The sequence below is a fragment of the Phoca vitulina genome, unplaced genomic scaffold (genome assembly GCF_004348235.1).
Source record: "Phoca vitulina isolate PV1807 unplaced genomic scaffold, GSC_HSeal_1.0 scaffold13, whole genome shotgun sequence".
Classification (NCBI taxonomy): Eukaryota; Metazoa; Chordata; class Mammalia; order Carnivora; family Phocidae; genus Phoca; species Phoca vitulina.
The window spans coordinates 9,564,478-9,583,263 of record NW_022589716.1 but is presented as its reverse complement, the minus strand read 5'-3'; the positions used below and the strand labels follow the sequence as shown (position 1 = coordinate 9,583,263).

The following is an 18,786-nucleotide window of genomic DNA, read 5'->3' as shown; positions in this document are numbered from 1 at the left end:
ATTTATTAGTTATAACAGTTATTTAGTGGAATCTTTAAGGTTTTCTACATATAAGATCCTATCATCTATGAACTGAGATAATTTTATGTTTTCCTTTACAATTTGGATGCCTTTTATTTCTCTTTCTTGCCTAATTGCTCTGGCTAACACTATGTTGAAATAGAAGTGGTGAAAATAGACATCCTCATCTTGTTCCTGACCTTAGAGGAAAAGCCATTAGTCTTTCACCATTGAGTATGATGTTCACTGTGGGTTTTTCATATGTGGCTTTTATTATGTTGACTTAGTTTTTTTCAACTCCTAGTTTGTCGAGTGTTTTTATCATGAGAAGGTACTGAATTTTGTCAAATGCTTTTTCTGCATCAGTTGAAATGATCATGTGGGTTTTTCCTTCATACTGTTAATGTGGTATATTATATTGATGGGTTCTGTATGTTGAACCATCCTTGCGTTTCAGGAATAAACCCCACTTGGTCATGTGTATAATCCTTTTAATATGCTGCTGAATTCAGTTTGCTGGTATTTTTTTTTTTAAAGGATATGACACTGTTTTGGTTTTTTTTTTAAAGATTTTATTTATTTATTTGACAGAGACATAGTGAGAGAGGGAACACAAGCAGGGGGAGTGGGAGAGGGAGAAGCAGGCTTCCCGCCAAGCAGGGAGCCCGATGTGAGGCTCGATCCCAGGACCCTGGGATCATGACCTGAGCCGAAGGCAGACGCTTAACGACTGAGCCACCCAGGTGCCCCTGCTGGTATTTTTTTTAAGGATTTTTGCATCAATGTTCATAAGGGATATTGGTTCAAAGTTTTCTTTCTAGCCAGCCCTGCACATGCTTTTCATGGCCTGATCCTTTGTCCTTGGGTACTTGATGATGTCCTTTTGTGGGTACCTGAAGACGTCCCTCTCAGCTAAATCTAGATGCCACCCAGCACATATCTCGCAAGCTCTCCTCAGCGCCTCACAGACAAACACACTGTTTATTTTTATTTTTTAGATACTGTACATGAAGAACACAAAATAACCAAGTAGGCATTGCGGCAAAGTTTATAAAACTCTTGGTCCTTACTACACATGAGATGGTACAGGAAACCCAGGCATCCACAGGTTTGTTTTAATATCTCGGGGCTGGTACGGCCATTTTCTTCCATAGGCAGCCAGCGCCTCAAGATTTGCTGCACCAGCCAGGGCCAGGATACGCTCCCCCAGGACTTCCTTCCTGGCAGACCAGCTTCTCCTGGGCTTTTACCCACCCATCTAGACGTCTGCCATGGGACTGGGTCAGGAGGAGATTTTACTTTGTTTTCCCTCATGGCTTCCCTTGGACTAACTCACGTGATGGAGGACAAATACAAGTAAGAGGATGTTCTGGAGATGCAGGTAAAGAAATAGTCATAAAATGGAACACCTTGAAGATGTGAATGGAATTCAAGGCAGCTCTGGGGCTCTCAGGGTGTTGGTGGCATTCATTCTGGGCTACATTCTCCAGTTTGGTAACTTTTTAAAATTTTTATTATTTTTTTTTAAAGATTTTATTTATTTACTTGTCAGAGAGAGCAAGCACAAGCAGGGGAAACGGCAGGCAGAGGGAGAAGCAGGCTCCTCGCTGACCAGGGAGCCTGATGCGGGGCTCGATCCCAGGACCCTGGGATCATGACCTGAGCCGAAGGCAGATGCTTAACTGACTGAGCCACCCAGGCATCCCCTTTTTTTTAATTTAAATTCAATTAGCCAACATACATTACATCATTAATTTCAGACGTAGAGTTTAGTAATTCATCGGTTGCATGTAACACTCACTGCTCATCACATTCCAGTTTGGTAACTTTTTATGTTCTAACTTCTCTTGCTACTACCATTTCTTTGTGATCTTTATTTTCTTTGGTTTCTCTGCCTTGTAACATTGATTACTGCAGAATTTGGGCTTGGCCATGACCACTCATGACCCTCACGCATCTATGCATGAGATCCTCAGCTCTGCTACTTCCTTTCCAGCTGTCTTTACTTTTTACAATTCAAACTTCAGGGAACAAGAATGTTTTCTCTCTCTTGTTTAAAGATTTTAAAATTTTTAAATAATCTCAACACCCAATGTGGGGCTCAAACTCACAACCCCAAGATCAGGAGTCGCACGCTCTCTCAACTGAACCAGCTAGGCGCCCCACGAATGTTTTCTGGTAGTGTTGTGTGTGTGCTTGAAAGCAAGGCTTTTTTTTTTTTTGTCTGCTTGATTCTATGAGTGTCCGAGATAGGTAGAAGTGTAGAATTTTCTACTTGTCTCTGTAATTCTATCAGTTTTTTACTTTATGTTTTGAAGTTATTTGTTGAATACATACAAACTCCCAGTTATTATCGTTTCTTAGAATAATGTTCCTTTCGTTGGTTTAAAACAGGAGCTGCAAAGTTCTTCTGTAAAGAGCCAGATAGTAATACGCTGGCCTCTGCCAGCCATCCAGGCTCTGTGGCAACTACTCAACCCGCCACTGTAACGCCACAGCGACCACACACAAAATAAAACATTTCCTATAAAAACAGGTAGTGGGTTGGATTGGCCAGTGGGCCTCAGTTTGCTGACCCCTAGCACAAAACACTATTACTCCTTTTAATGATTAAATTTCATCTTATGTCCTATTTATTCTATTCTATGTTACAATAGCTTTCTTTTGTTGAGAATTTGCCTGATAAATCTTTACCCTTTTGTTTTCAAGCTTCTGTGTTACTTTGTCGTAGGTGTCCCTATTCTACACATTTCGTAGATGCATTTAACGTATTGAATTCCATCTAGGAACCTGCGTTTTAATTGCTGAGTGAATGCGTTACACTTACAGTGATTGCTAATATATTTGGACTTCTTTCTGTCCTCCGTCTGAAAGTTCAGATCTGTCCCACCCCCGGCAGGTAGGTTAGTCATCAAACTCAAGACACAATGGACTTTAATCTAGCACGAAGTTTACTTAGCTCTGCAGAAAACGCAGGCCAGGAAATCAGCACGCATGGCAACGGCAGTCTCCTCAGGAGTCCACGCATGCAGGTGCTTGCTCCTCCCCACCGTCCACCCACAAGGAGCACCCTGGCATGGAGAACTCTCTCTTAGTTGCCTACTGGTCTTGTACATCATTCCAGTCCCACAGTCACAAGGTCAGCATTATAACTTGCGGCTCTCCCAGTCCCGAGGTTTCAGAGTAACCAAGACAGATAACCCGCCCCTGGTTCATGGCTTTCTGTCAAGCACACTCAAGACACATGACAAGGGAAACCTGAGGCCAAGGCCTGATTGGTCTTACTGGTAAGGATACAGTGGGCCACCTTAGATTCAGACAGTTTATGACTCAGACAGACAATGAAAGCAAGATTAGCCAAAGTGCCAGGTCCCTGTGGTTCTTGTCCCACAGAACAACAGGGATGACATGAAATAAAAGGGCCAGATGACAGCAATGCATTTTGTCACTGAGGAGCCTGATCTAGGCTGTGGCCTAGTGGTTTTATCTTCTGCAGCCCTACTTGGGGGAGGCTGGCCAGAGAGCCCTGCTCCTCATTGGAACCCAGGGGGAGAAGGCAACTGTCTCATGATAGCCTCCCAGGGAAGACAGCAGCTCCTCATAAGCCCCCCATCTTCTCCTGTTCCAGCAGGATCCCAAGGCATCCAGCCAAGACTCAGATTTCCTGTGGTTCAAGCTTCTGCCTTCGTAACCTATGTGGATATATGCAAGCCTGCCATGGCAAGAGCATTCCTCTATAGCTCTATCCCCTGATTCTCGTGTGTCCACTAAGATGTCTCAGGGGCCCAGGCCACTCCATACCCTCATTAGTTGTGCAGTTTGGGGCCTGAGCCTTATTTGTCTTAAGGCAGCATTGGATGAATGACCATAACATGACTCCTAGGTGGGTGATCAGGCCCACTGAGTACTGGACTGCAGCCATGCTCTGCAGTCTGGAGCCGAGCCAGTTGAGTAGGTCATTCATCCAGATGCGGCAGAGATGTTGGCAAAAGCACACACCCAACCTCCCCTAGTCAGCTGAGAGCCCAGAGTAATGCCATTGTCTATCACCAATCCCACTAGAAAGCTTAGCATGATTAGCAGTCTGTGAAAAGGTATAAAAGAGTCCAAAAAAACAGGATGAAGCTGCAGGGAATCATACCAGTGTTCAGAAAGTCCATCTTGTTCTGTTATCTCAAATGGAGGCTATTCCTTTCTGGAATCAGCAGATGCTGGTGGGTTTTGAGAGTTTTCATTTCAAGGTTCTCATTTGTCAGTGAGGGTGGTGGTGGCAGTCTGGGTGATGTTGACCAGATGCCCTGTAGACAAGAGCTGAGAGAGAGTAATGGTCCCTCCAGCCCTGACCCTTGGGGTCTAAGGTGTTTTCTTTTGCAGGGGAAGGCAGAGGGAGAGGGAGAATCTTAAGCAGACTCCACAACCATCGCAGAGCTAGACGTGGGGCTTGATTTCACGACCCTGAGATCATGACCTGAGCTGAAATCAAGAGTTGGATGCTTAACTGACTGAGCCACCCAGGCACCCCTAAGGTGCTCTCTTCTTAATTCAACTTCCTTCAGCAAGAATCTGGTTCTGCGGTCATCCTCACGTACCTTGTGCCATCCCAGCATACCTCCCGTGTCCTGACATGTGGGCCATATCATCACCACCTCAGGAGTTGTCACCTCATAGTCGTGATCAGACTCTTTCCATAGTCGTGATCAGAAGGAAAGGATCTCTGACAAGGCAGCCTGGAAGCCACCTTTGGAAGTAGAGATGTCTGTGGGAAGAGCCCAGGCCCGCTTCTGCCCTTGACTCACAAGGTCCTTCCTCATTGCTGGAAAAATCTCAATCATCCTCTCTAGGCATTTCACATCTCTGCAGCACGTCTCCTAAATTTCTCTGACTTCATCCTCCTCCCCCTCCCCCTCTCTTCCTCTGCTTCTGCCACACCAGCCTTGTTGGTGTCCCTCAAACATGCCAGATTCAGTGTCTTAACACCTCTCCACCCCCGAGATGCCTGCAGAGCTTCCTCCCCGCCTCCTTCACCTCAAAGTGATTTCACCCACTCTCTGACTACCATATAAAAGTGAGACCTCCTTTCCATCCAGCATGCTCTGTCTCCCCCTGCCTGACTTTTCCTCATAACATTACTATCCAAACACTCTCTACATAACTGTTCCAGAAGCACAGGAATCTTGCCTGCTTTTTTTTACTGTTGGATCCCCAGCCCCTACAACACTGTGGCACAGAGTGGACGCTCAATAAACAAGTGTTGAGTGAATACCTTTGGTCCAAACCAGTAAAATGAATCCCACTGAGCACAGGCCATTCAGCCTTGGGACACAGACAAGTGCCTTCCCTGGGCCACAGGGCCTAGTCATGGATTCCAAGCAACACTAAGCAAAGAACTTTTGTTCATAGATTCACTCATTCGTCCATGCAACAATCATTGAACCCCCTACTATGTGCCAGGTACTATTATAGGTACTTGTTAAAGCCAAGAGTAAGACAGGGAGAAAGTCCCTACCTGTACAGAGGTCACATTCCAGGGAGGAAAACAAACCACCAAATAAATGTGCTTTCCATGCATTGGGACAGGTGGCCATTTGTGATTGCTGTGCACTGACAAAGGGGTTTATGGATCACACTGTCTAGTTTTGACAATGCTAACCCTCACCAACAAGGGCCAGTGTGTTACAAAGATTCCTGCAAAAAAATCCTACACAGAAGTGTTACTAACTCACAAGCACAAGCTACCCAACGAAACCCTGGTGATGAAATTTTTCTAGCCTCTGGAGGGAGCTCCTCATCAGCCAAAATAAGATGCCATGGAAAATGCTTTTAGAAAACGGATGTTTTGAAACATTTCCTTTACATGATTTTGTTGCCAAAAATTCACTCACAAAAACTCTTATAGCTGAACACTTAAAACTTTGAAAATATAATTTCCTCATCTATTTATCATTTACGTATCTCTCACCTCTACCCCCCTCAAATTGTATTAGTTGTCAGTGCTCAGGACAAAAGAATTAACTAACAAACTGTTAGATGTATGAAATGCAGGGAGAATAGGATCATTATTGTAAGAGATTTCAACATCATTAACCAAAACTAAGGACATAGGGGAACTGAATAAATAATAAACAAAATTCATGAGACACATGCAGAACTTTAGATTTTTCAAATAGAGTAATCATTTATTTCATACATCCACAGAATATTTACAAAGGAGTGGCACATACTTGACCAGCAAGAAAAGCTTAATTTACAAGTATAATCAGTGATCATGTCTAGGGTTATGTCAGAAACAAATAAGTTAAAATTTTTTAAAAGTCTCATCTCATTGGAAATTAAGGAAAACCTTCGATGGAAGGCAAAACCAAAATAAAATTGCAAACTACCAAAAGAGCAAAAAGAAAAAGAAGACTACTTCTTTTTTTTCTGAGAAGAGACTATTTCCTAACAAAGCCTGGGCTTGGAGGGCTGTCATAGTCTCGAATGCCTCCAATTATCAAGAAAGATAGACCAAAAATGTGCAAACCCAGTACTCATCCCTCAAATGAAAACAAAAACAGAAACAACAGAAGAATCCAAAAGAAATGACAGGGGCGCCGGCTCAGTTGGTTAAGCGGCTGCCTTCAGCTCAGGTCATGATCCTGGGGTCCTGGGATTGAGCCCCACGTCCGGCTCCCTGCTCAGTGGAGAGCCTGCTTCTCCCTCTCCCTATGCCTGCTGCTCTGCCTACTTGTGCTCTCTCTCTATCTGTCAAATAAATAAATAAAATCTTTAAAAAAAAAAAAGAAATGAGGACAAAGGAGATAATAATAATTTTTAAAAGCTCAAATTACTGAAACAGAAACCCTCCCCCTTCAAAAAAAAAAAAAACACACAGGAAAGATAAATGAGCTTAAAAGCTGTTATTTGAAAAAGACTAATAAAATAGATAAACTTCTATGAGCCAGATTTTTTAAAAAAAGAGAGAGGGTAAAAATATACAAGATAAGAAATGAGAGCTGGGGAATGACTACAGATGTGGGGAAGATTAAAATTATTTGGAGAGAGTATTCTGTGCAATTTCATGGCTAACCAAATTTGAAACTATTGAGGAAATGGATGATTTCTTAGCAAAACATATATTATCAAAATCAACCCAAGAAAATTTGAAAACTTGAATAGATCAATTACCACAGAAGATTATATTTATTATGTATTAAATATTGCCTGGGAACCAGATGGTTTCATGGCTGAGTCTTATTTAACATTTACAGAGGCGACAATTCCAAATCTATTTAAATGATTCCACATAATAGAAAAAAAAAGAAGGAAAACTCTCCAGTTCATTTCATGAAGCCAACTTAACATTAACACCAAACCTGATAAAGATAGGCCCCAAAAAGAAAGCTAGATAGACCAGGGGTTGGCAAACTTTTCCTGTAAAGAGCCAAATAGTCTATATTTAAGGTTTGCAGGCCATACGGTGTCTGTTACAACTACTCAACTCTGTGCTGGAGCACAAAGACAGCCACAGACATTACGTAAATAGATGAGTGTGGTAGTGTTCCAATAAATCTTTATTATGGATACTGAAATTTGATATAATTTTCAAGTGTCACAAAATATTATTCTTCTCCTGTTTTTTTCTTTCCTCAGCCATTTAAAAATGTGAAAACCATTCTTAGGTCGTGGGTTGTACCAAAATGGGCATTGAGCCAAACTTGGCCTGGCCGTGGAGGGTGGGGTGGGGTGGGGGCAATAGTTTGCTGACCAATGACCAATGTAATAGCCCATTCTCACTAATCATTGTAGATGTAAAAATGTAAAATAAAACATTACCAGATAGAATCCAGCAATATGTCAAAAGAATAATACAATAAGATTAAACAAAGTTTATTCCAGGAATGGCCTGATATCAGGAAGAATTAGCGTGTGTCCTTAGTGAACAATTTAAAGGAAAAATGAATAGCCTCTTGATCAAATCAATATATGCCAAAAGGATGCTTATAAAGTTCAGCAGCTAATCTTAATAACATTCTGGATAAAACTGGAATAGGAAGAAACTACTTAAAATTGATGAAAACTTATTTTGTTTTGTTTGAGGCAAACAGCATTCTAAATGGTGGTGGGAAAGAAAACTATTACCAATAAAATTACCAATAAAATCAGGAACCTGACAGGGATGCCTATCATTCCCATTATACACAGTGTTTTGGTTCCAGCAAATGCAATAGAATGGGAAAATCAGTATAAATTTTGAAAAGGAAATAAAAATTATTTCTTTCTGCTGCTGATATAATCATATACCTAGAAATTCCAAGGGAATCTAATGAGAAAAAACAATCAATGAGAAATAATAGAACATTTGATGTGTGGCCTGATATAAAATAAATATATAGAAATCAGTGGTGTTTCTCTGTATTAATAGTAACCAAATTGAAATTGGGTTGGATAAAACATTCCATCCACAACAACAACAACAAACTATTAAATACTTAAGAATAAATTAAAATGTAAGGACAAAAACAACATAAAATAGGGTGGAGCGATATAGGACCAAAGTTTTTATCTACTATTGAAATTAAATCGAACTAATTTGACTAGGTTGTTATAATTTAAGATGCTAATTGTAATCCTCAGAGTGACACTAACAAAACATTTAAAAATATATAGTAAAGGAAACAAGAAAGGAATCAAAATGGTAAACTAAAAAAATCTAACACAAAAGAAGGCAGTAAGGGAGGAATTAAAAAAAAAAACAAGGATATGACATATAGAAAACAAACAACAAAATGGCAGAAGGAAGTTCTTTCATATCAATGATTACATTAAACAGATTAAACTCTCCGATCAAAAAGCAGAGGATGGCAGAATAGATTTAAAAACAAAACAGTGTGCCTGAGTGGCTCGGTTAAGCGTCCAATTCTTGATTTTGGCTCAAGTCATGATCTCAGGGTTGTGAGATCAAACGCCATGTCAGGCTCTGCGCTGGGCATGGAGCCTGCTTAAGATTGTCTCCCTCTCCTTCTGTCCCTCCCCCTTTCTCCCTCTCTAAAATTAAAAAAAAAAAAAAACACATGGTCCACTATATTCTGTCTACGAGACACTCTCTTTGCATCCAAAAACACATGTTGAAAGTGGAAGGATGGAAAAAGATATCCCAGGCAAATCATATACCAAAAGAGATCTGGGTAGATATACTGACATCAGACACAGTAGACTTTAAGACAAAAATTGTATAAGAGATAAAAAAGACATTATATAGTGATACAAGGGTCAATCTATCAAGAATATGTAGTAATTATAAACACATATGCACATAACGAGAGTTCCAAAATATAGGAAACAAAACCTGACAGAAATCTTGGGAGAAATAGAAAGTTCAACAATAATAGTTGGAGACTAACCAATAGATCAATTAGACAAAAGATGGACAAGGAAATGGAAAATGTGGACATCACTATATAGCAACCAGACCTGACGGACCTCTACAGAACACCCCACCCAACAACAGCAGAACACCCATTCTCCTGGAGGGCATGTTAAACATTCTTCAGGACAGACCATATGTTAGACGACAAAACAAGTCTCAATAAATTGAAAATGACTGAAATCATACAGAGTATCTTTTCTGACCACAATGGAATGATAATAGAAATATGTATGAATAGCAGAATATTAATAAAAATTAATCATTCATAATGGAAGGAAATCTGGGGGTGTCTGGGTGGCTCAGTTGTTAAGTGTCTGCCTTGGGGTCAGGTCATGATCCCAGGATCCTGGGATCGAGCCCCGCATCGGGCTCCTTGCTTCGCGGGAAGCCGCTTCTCCCTCTCCCACTCCCCCTGCTTGTGTTCCCTCTCTCGCTGTGTCTCTCTTTGTCAAGGAAATAAATAAAATCTTTTTAAAAAAATAGAAGGGAATCTGGAAAATTCACCACTTTGTGGAAATCAAAAACACACTTTTAGGGGCACCTAGGTGTCTCAGTCAGTTACGCATCCGACTCTTGATTTTGGCTCAGGTCATGATCTCAGGGTCATGAGATCGAACCCAACAACAGGCTCAGTGCTCAGCTCGGAGTTTGCTTGAGGTTCTCTTTCTCTCTCCCTCTGCCCCTCTCCCAGCTCACACACGTGCACGTGCTCTCTAAATAAATAAATAAAATCTTTAAAAAAACAAAAACAAACCACACTTTTAAACGACTAATGGGTCAAAAAGAAATCACAAGAAAAATTAGAAAATACCTTTATATGATTTTAAAAAAACCCACAACATCCCCAAATGAGAGGTGGTGCTCAGAGGGAAATTTATAGCTATAAATGCCTCAATTAAAAAAGAAGAAGTATCTCGGGGCACCTGGCTGGCTCGATTGGAAGAGTGTGTGACTCTTGATCTCAGGGTCATGAGTTCAAGCCCCATGTTCAGGGTAGAGCTTACTTAAATAAATAAACTTTTTATTTTATTTTTTTAAAGATTTTATTTATTTATTTGAGAGAGAGAGCACAAGCAGGGGGAGTGGCAGAGGGAGAGGGAGAAGCAGGCTCCCCGCTGACCAGGGAACCCAACGAGGGGCTCCATCCCAGGACCCTGAGATCGTGACCCGAGCCGAAGGCAGACACTCAACTGACCGAGCCACCCAGGGGCCCCTACTTAAATAAATAAACTTTTAAAAAAGACTATTTCAAGTTAATAAACTTCCACTTCAAAAAACTAGAAAAAAGAAGAGCAAACTAAACGCAAAGGAAGCAGGACAGAAATAAAGATTAGAGCTGAGATGAACAAAATAGAAAATAGAAAAACAACAGGTATGCTTGGTGGCTCAGCTGGTTAAGCATCTGACTCTTGGTTTTGGCTTGGGTTGTGATCTCAGGGTCATGAGATCACGCCCTGCATTGGGCTCTGCGTTGGGCATGGAGTCTGCTTGGGATTCTCCCTCTTGAGAGCCTCTGCCCCTCCCACTCATGTTCTCTCTCTTTCTCTCAAATAAATAAATAAATCTTTTTTAAAAAGAAAAGCAACAGATCAATAAAACCAAAAGTTGATTCTCTAAAAAGACTAAGAGAATTTACAAATATTTTGCTAGACAGAACAAGTGAAAAGAGAAAGGACTCGAATTACTAAAATCAGGAATGAAAGTGGGGACCTGGGGCTCCTGGGTGGCTCGGTCAGTTGATCGTCTGCCTTCGACTCAGGTCGTGATTCCAGGGTCTTGGGATCGAGTCCCACATCGGGCTCCTTGCTCAGCGGGGAGCCTGCTTCTCCCTCTACCTGCCTCTCCCCCTGTTTGTGCTCTCTCTTTCTGACAAATAAATAAATAAAATCTTTTAAAAAAAAAGAAAGTGGGGACCTTATAAAATAAAAAAGATCATAAGAGAGTCTTATAAAAAACTGTATGCCAGCAAATTAGATAACCAAGGTGAAATAGGCAAATTCCTGGACAAAAACAAAGAACCAAAACTGACTAAAGAAGAAATAGAAAATCTGAAAAGGCCTATAACAAGGAAAGAGATTGAAGCAGTAATTTAAAAATTTCCAATAAAGAGAAGTCCTGGACCAGTTGACTTCATTGGTGAATTTTATCAAACATTAAAGAACTGATACCATTCGTTCTAACATGCTTCCCAAAAACAGAAGAGAAGGGAACCCTCCCTAATTCATTCTTTGAGGCCAGTATTGCCATGATACCAATGCCAGACAAAGATACCATCAGAAAAAAAAAAAACGTAAAGACCAACAACAATTATAAGTACAATGCAAACACTTCAGCAAAATACTAGGAAATTAAATCCAAGAGCATATTTAAAGGATTATACACTGTGACTTAATGGGATTTATCGCAGGAATGCAAGCAAGGTAGGTGCAACATATGAAAATCTACGTTAATAGAATAAAGGGGGGAAATCACATGATCATCTCAATTGATACAGAAAAAGAATTTGACAAAATCTAATAGCCCTTCATGGTAAAAAAAAAAAAAAAATTCAATAAACTAGGAATAGAAGGAAGTTTCTCAACCCGATAAAGGGCAGCTACGAAAAACCCCCAACTGACATCATACTTAATGGTGAAAGACTGAAAGTTTTTTCTCTAAGATGAGGAGTAGACAAAGATATCAGCTCTCATCACTGCTATTCAACAAAGTACTGGAAGTTTTAACCAAGACAATTAAGCAAGAAAAAGAACTAAAATGCATCCAAACTGGAAAAGTAGAGGTAAAACTATCTCCACTTGCAGATGACATGATCTTACATATAGAAAATGCTAAAGAATCCACCAAAAAATTATTACAGTTAATAAACTAATTCAGCAAAGTTGCAACATACAAAATAAACACACAAAAATCATTTGTATTTCTATACACCAGTAATGGAAAATTCAGAAATGAAATTAAGGATATAATTATATTTATAGTAGCATCAAAAAGAATAAAAATACTTAGGAATAAATTTAACCAAGCAGGTGCAGGACTTGTACACTTAAAACTATAAAACCTTGTTTAAAGAAATTAAAGGAGACCTAAATACATGGAAAGATATTCTGTGTTCATGGGTCAGAAGACTTAATATTCCCCAAATTGATTTACAGAGTCAACATTATCCCTTTCATTTCCACTGCCTTTTTTTTTTTTTTTTTTTACAGAAATGGAAAGCTGATCTTCAAGTTCATATGGAATTGCAAAGGTCTCAGAATAGCTAAAACAATCTTGAAAAAGATAAATTTGGAGGACACAAACTTCTTAATTTGAAAACTTACTGCATAGCTACAGTAATCAGGATGGTGTGGTATTGGTATAAAGACAGACATGTAGATCAATGGATTAGAATTGAAAGACTAGAAACAAACCTATAGCTCTATGTTCAATTACTTTTCAATAAGGCTACCAAGACTCAGGGGAAAGAATAATCTCTTCAGCAAATGGTGCCAGGACAACTGGGTAACCCCCTGCAAAAGCATGGAGTTGGATTCTTATCTCACACCTCATAATTGAAGTCCTAAAGGTAAGAAATAAAACTATAAAACTCTTGGAAGAAAACACAGGAGTAATACTTCATGACCTTGGATTTGGCAGTGGATTCTTAGCTATGACACCAAAGCACAACCAACAGAAGAAATAGATAAACTGGATGTCTTCAAAATTAGGAACTATTGTGCATCAGAGGACATTATGAGGAAAGTGAAAAGACAACCTGCAAAATGGGAGAAAATATTTTCAAATCATATATCTGATAAGGACCTAGTGTCCAGAATATATAAAGAGTACTTACAACTCAACAACAAAAAGACAAAGAAGCCAATTAAAAAGTGGTCAGCGGACTTGAACAGACATTTCTCCAAAGAAAAATAGACAAATGCCCCAAAAGCACATGAAAAGATGTTCAACATCATTTATCGTAGGGAAATGCAAATCATAACCCCACATGAGATGCTATAGTATTTAAAAATGGGAAATAATGAACATTGGCAAGCATGTGGAGCCTGGTGGGAATGTAAAATGGTCTGGCTGCTGTGGAAAACAGTTTGGTGGTTCCTCAAAGGGTGAAACACAGAATTCCCACATGACCCAGCAATTCCACTCCTGGGTATATAACTAAAAGAACTGAAAACAGGTGTTCAAACCAATACTTGTACACAAATGCTCAGGGCAATACTATTCCAATCACCAAAGAGTGAAAATCACTCAAATACCTGGCAAGTTATGAATGGATACACAAAATGTGGTCTATCCATGCAGTGGAAGAGTATTTAGCTATAGAAAGGAATTGAAGAAGGACTGACACGTGCTATACATGCCATGGACAAACCTGGAACACAAGCTAAGTGAAAGAAGCCAGTCATAAAAGGCATGTGGTCTCTGATTCAATTTATATGCAACATCTGGAATAGGCACATCCATAGAGACTAAAAGCAGATTCACGGTTGCCAGGGCCTGGGGTGACAGAAGGGTAATGGGAAGTGACTGTGTAATGGCTACATGGTTTCTGTCTGGGGGGACGAAAGTAGAACTAAAACAAGTTGAAAACAGAAACTGGAAGTAGATATGGGCGATGGTTGTACAACACGGTGTGGGTACTAATAGCCACTCAATTATATACTTTAAAATGGTTAAAAATGGTCAATGTTATGTTCTATGATTTTTATCCCAATTGACTTAAAAAGGTACATAACAACACTCAAAACAGTTTTACATTTCTTTAGGTACATATAAAGGCATAACTCATTGTCCAGGATGCCCTCCTAGCGGGGAACAGTAATAATGTAAAGGATTGCCAAGGGAAATTTCAGCTTGAAATGTATGTATTTCAGTATGAAATGTATGAATTAAAAATAAATTATTTTGGGGGTGCCTGGGAGGCTCAGTCGGTTAAACATCTGACATTGGCTCAAGTCATGATCCCAGGGTCTTGGTTGGGATCCAGCTCCACATTGAGCTCCCTGCTCAGCGGGGAGTCTGCTTCTCCCTCTCCCTCTGCCCCTCCGCCCCACTTGTGTTTTCTCTTTCTCAAATAAATAAGTAAAATCTTAAAAATAAATAAATAAATAATTTTTAATAGAAAATTTAAGCTAGTCTGTGCATGGTATAAATTCCGGAGGAAGAGCTTCAGGGGCAAATTTCATGGGAAATTCACTTTCCACCTTATATATTTCTGCATTATTTGAAATTTTAGCAACAGGCATACCATATTTATAATCAGAGCAAGAAATCAAGCAGAAGAGAGCTGGAAGCTGGGGAGGGGAGAACTGATGAAACGGAGACCAAGGCTCGTGCACTGTGATCTGACCCCTCAGCCTCATCTGCTGCCGCTTTGTAAATACCTGCAAAAAAGTGAACATAAAAGGGACGAGCAGATTTTTCCAGAGACTTCTAAGAAGGAGACAAAGCCAGCATATTCTGGCAACAACCCAACCAGGCCAGAGTTGGAGTAGGGGAGAGATCCACAAGGAATAGTGGGATCTGGCATCTTGACCATGGCAACCTGGCCCAGATGGACTGAGCCTCAGAGCACCGGCCACACCCCTAGCCTGTGGATCCCTTCTGCACAGGCTGGCGGACCGGGCTGGGAGTGGACGGATCCCTGATGCCCCCTGATGCACAGCTTAGTGCAGCGATGGAGGCCTTGAGAGACTGATACCAGCGCTGGTCACTGACAGTCATTAAAGGAAGCAATAGGGTCTGCCGCCTAGGACTTTTAACATGAGGCAAGAGTGGTTGTGTGGTTGACAACAGGGTCAGAACCTGTGAGACACCCAATGGCCAGTGCCTCAAATACACAAAAACAGGAGCCATAGACAGAGCATAGCCCAACAAGCAGTGGGCCCCCAGCAAACCCACATGCAGAAGAATGAATGCTAGGACACATGCTAAAGCCAGAGCCAGAATGGCCTTCCAAATCCCAAAGGACTCCCAGCACCTCTGCATCACCTGCGTCTGCACTTCCGGTCCTAACTCTGAATCCTAGAAACGCAGCTTTCCCTGAGCTCCCAGGACACCTGGCTGCACAAGGCAGGGCAGAGCCAGGTTTTGTGGGACCTGAAGCTTATATAATTTGGAAGTCCTACTTTAAGAAAAAGAATGCAAAATTACAGGCTTGAAATTAGGCAAGTGAGTATGTAGGACAAACAAAGAAATCACAACAAATTGTAAATTTTCAAAACTTGGCAAATACCAAAACATAACATAATGTTTATATTAAGTCACTGTCCCACCTCTATCACGTTTTTCCAACATTTTTTTGCAGCATAATCTGCGATTACTTCTTCGTATGATTTTGCAATATCATTTTTTTAAAGATTTTATTTATTTATTTGACAGAGAGACACAGCGAGAGAGGGAACACAAGCAGGGGGAGTGAGAGAGGGAGAAGCAGGCTTCCCGCTGAGCAGGGAGCCCGATGTGGGGCTCGATCCCAGGACCCTGTGACTATGACCTGAGCCGAAGGCAGACACTTAACTACTGAGCCACTCAGCGCCCCTGCAATATCATTTTTGATAAAAATGTGTTTATTATGGATGCTCCAGATGCATAAAATGTTATTTCTCATGCTGCCTTATGCACTGTTCATAGTAGTTCCACTAGTTGCTGCCCTGAAATCATAGGAATTCTGATCAATTCTCTTTCATAAAATTCAGGCCAAAATAAGAATGTATGTTTTATAATTGTCTCACTGCATTATCAAGTATATTCCCAACAAGACAAAACTTCAGTTTTAATCAGGCATCAGTTGAGAACAGAATCTTCCATTTATGGTTTTACATAAATGGATAACAGGAAGAACTTTCTACAGACCGACTTGTCTCCACACTTTTCAAACCTCCCTTTCCCTCCCCCGCCCACCTACTTCTGGTGCCAGGCACTGGAGGACACGTTCATATCATTCACACCACCGTAGCAGCCTTTGTCCCCGCAAATTCATCCCGTGGCACGGTAACTGGTAGGAGCCATCTCCTAGCTGAATGGCTAGCAAGGACATGTCTAATTCCAAGCGTGCCTGTGAACCAGATAAATCTGCCTCATTTAACCCAAACTAAGTACGCACATCCTAGCTCTGCTTCTCCTTAGTCATGTCCCCAAAGGGGCTGCAGCCCGTCCCACACCCCCCAAGAGAAGGGCGACAAAGGGCGTCAGAGAGGCGGAGACAGAGGCCCTCTCCAATTGCAGCTAAAGGATTTTGCTTTCACAAATTTTACATGAAATCATACTTGCCTGTGAACACAGTGCTTGGGGGCCCTCCCACGGGCTCTGCCACTTAAGCTTCCGGAAATCCAAACTGCCTGTGGGTATTCCTAAAGTAAAACCCCTTACTTGAAGGAGAGTTGTGTGCCTCTCTCTTTGCTGCCACCAGCAGGAGCAGAAAGAAGTGACTGGAAGGTGTAGAAAGAGCAGGACTTAAGATGCCAGTGGGGTCTGAGAAAAATACTGCAAGCAAGAGATAACAGCAGGCCCCCCAAATGACGGGAACCAACAAATGAGGGGACTGGTCAGGCCGTAAGGAGACACGAACAAAATGTGTATGGATAAGGCCTGAGGAGGGGGAGCCTTGTGCGCAGGTGGGCGGAGTCTAATGAGGGGGTGACTAACAGTTGAGGGCGGGGCTAAAGACTAAGGTATCCTAACTGATGGATGAGTGGACTCTGAAGACCGGGGCCATGGACACACAAAATGTGAGTAAGGCCCGCATGGCCGGGGTCTGCCTGGCGGATGATGAGCAGTGACTACAGATGAGTGGGAGACTGGAAATAAGGTGGATGGGCCCGGAAACGAGGGGGCAGGGCCACTTGTGCCGGCCCCCTTTGTTCCCAGCACCACAGACGGGGACAGCAAGGGGAGGGTACCCCACTGAGCATGTCCGTGTTCTTCCCTCCCCTGATCAGTCAGAGAAGGCAGCCATAAAGATTCAGTCCTGGTGGCGTGGCAACATGGTGCGCCGGACGTTACTGCACGCGGCACTCAGGGCCTGGGTCATCCAGTGCTGGTGGAGGTCGATGCAGGCCAAGACGCTGGAGCAGAGACGGCGCCTGGCACTAAGGCTCTACACCTGCCAGGAGTGGGCAGTGGTGAAGGTGCAGGCCCAGGTTCGAATGTGGCAGGCCCGCAGACGGTTTCTCCAGGCACGCCAGGCAGCCTGCATCATCCAGTCTCACTGGCGCTGCCATACCAGCCAAAGCCGGGGCCTGATCCGGGGCCGCTATGAGGTCAAAGCCAGCCGGCTGGAGCTGGACATCGAAATCCTCTTGACCTAGGGAGCTAGCAGAGCCAAGGAGACTGGATCTCTCTTCCAATAAAGACACTTACTGACCACAGTCTTGCCCTTTGGAAATCAGACCCATAAAAGAGGGATCAGCCCCTAAATAATGGTCTAGAGCCCGTCTCAGGGCATGCCACCCTAGGTCCTTGCACCTACTGCAAACCTGAGCCATCTTGCACCCAAAAGAGACCCCAGGGGCCCAGGATAGTCTCTGACACCTTAGCCAGCCTGATCCCAGCTCCACAAGCAGGGCTATGCACTGGGCTGAATCCTTCTGCAGCCCCTCCCTGGGCTTCTCCATTCAGGGGAGGACACCAGACAGTCAGGCCGCAGCCAGAGCCGGCTGGGAAGGCCAGGATTCCACAGCCCTGTGCGGGGCAGGGCCCTCAGGGCCGGTGCAGGCTTGGCAGGGAGCCAGGAGGACAGGGCACCCAGCTGAGTAACAGCAGGCCAGGCGCTGTGCCCCACTGGGGGATAGTCTGCCGGAGTCAGCCCTGGGGAAGGCCGGGGCAGGGTTCGGCCCCAGGGCCTGAGACAAGGCTTCCCTCCCCTCTGCCGGCCTCTCCCTGAGAGAACCAGGTGGGGGGGGGGGGGGGGGGGGGGGGAGAGAAAGCACAGGGGGGTGGGGCTGAGGAAACAAGCGGAGGGAGAGTAGGGGTGGGCGGGGGAAGGACTGTCCCAATGTCACTGGAAGTCATTGGTTTGGGGATACAACCTCTAAATCTTACCACATCCTCAGAAGCAGCTGTTCTGGCATCCCCCCCAAGGTCCCCCGTATTGGCCCCAACCCTCCCACAGACGGCTACAGCCTCGCAAGACCTGCCTCAAGGGGGTGCCAATGGGCCTCCGAGGGCTGAGGCTCCTGCTAACACTGAGCCCTCTAGGGTCAGCCCTCCGTGTACCAGGCTCTCACAGCCTCTGCTTTAGCATTAAAGCAGGTCCCTCGGCTCTGCCTCTGAACCTGCCTCCTGGAAGCCTGAGGCTCGTGACCCTCCCTAGGGGTCTGCGATGGGTGGCCTTGCCTGAGGGGTGGGAGGACCAGTTGGAGAGGTGTACAGATGTCAGAGGT

The 18,786-nt window shown here is 43.0% G+C and overlaps 2 protein-coding genes across 2 annotated transcripts in view; one reads left to right on the top strand and one right to left on the bottom strand.

Moving 5' to 3' along the window:
• Positions 1–18,786, bottom strand: part of GRM2 (glutamate metabotropic receptor 2) — a 51,812-nt gene that overhangs the window by 596 nt on the left and 32,430 nt on the right. The gene's annotated exons all lie outside the window — the stretch shown is intronic.
• On the top strand, positions 17,119–17,712 carry IQCF6 (IQ motif containing F6). Its single transcript, XM_032411385.1, has 2 exons — positions 17,119–17,133; positions 17,344–17,712. Exons 1-2 carry the CDS (start codon positions 17,119–17,121, stop codon positions 17,710–17,712), a joined length of 384 nt encoding a protein of 127 aa, XP_032267276.1.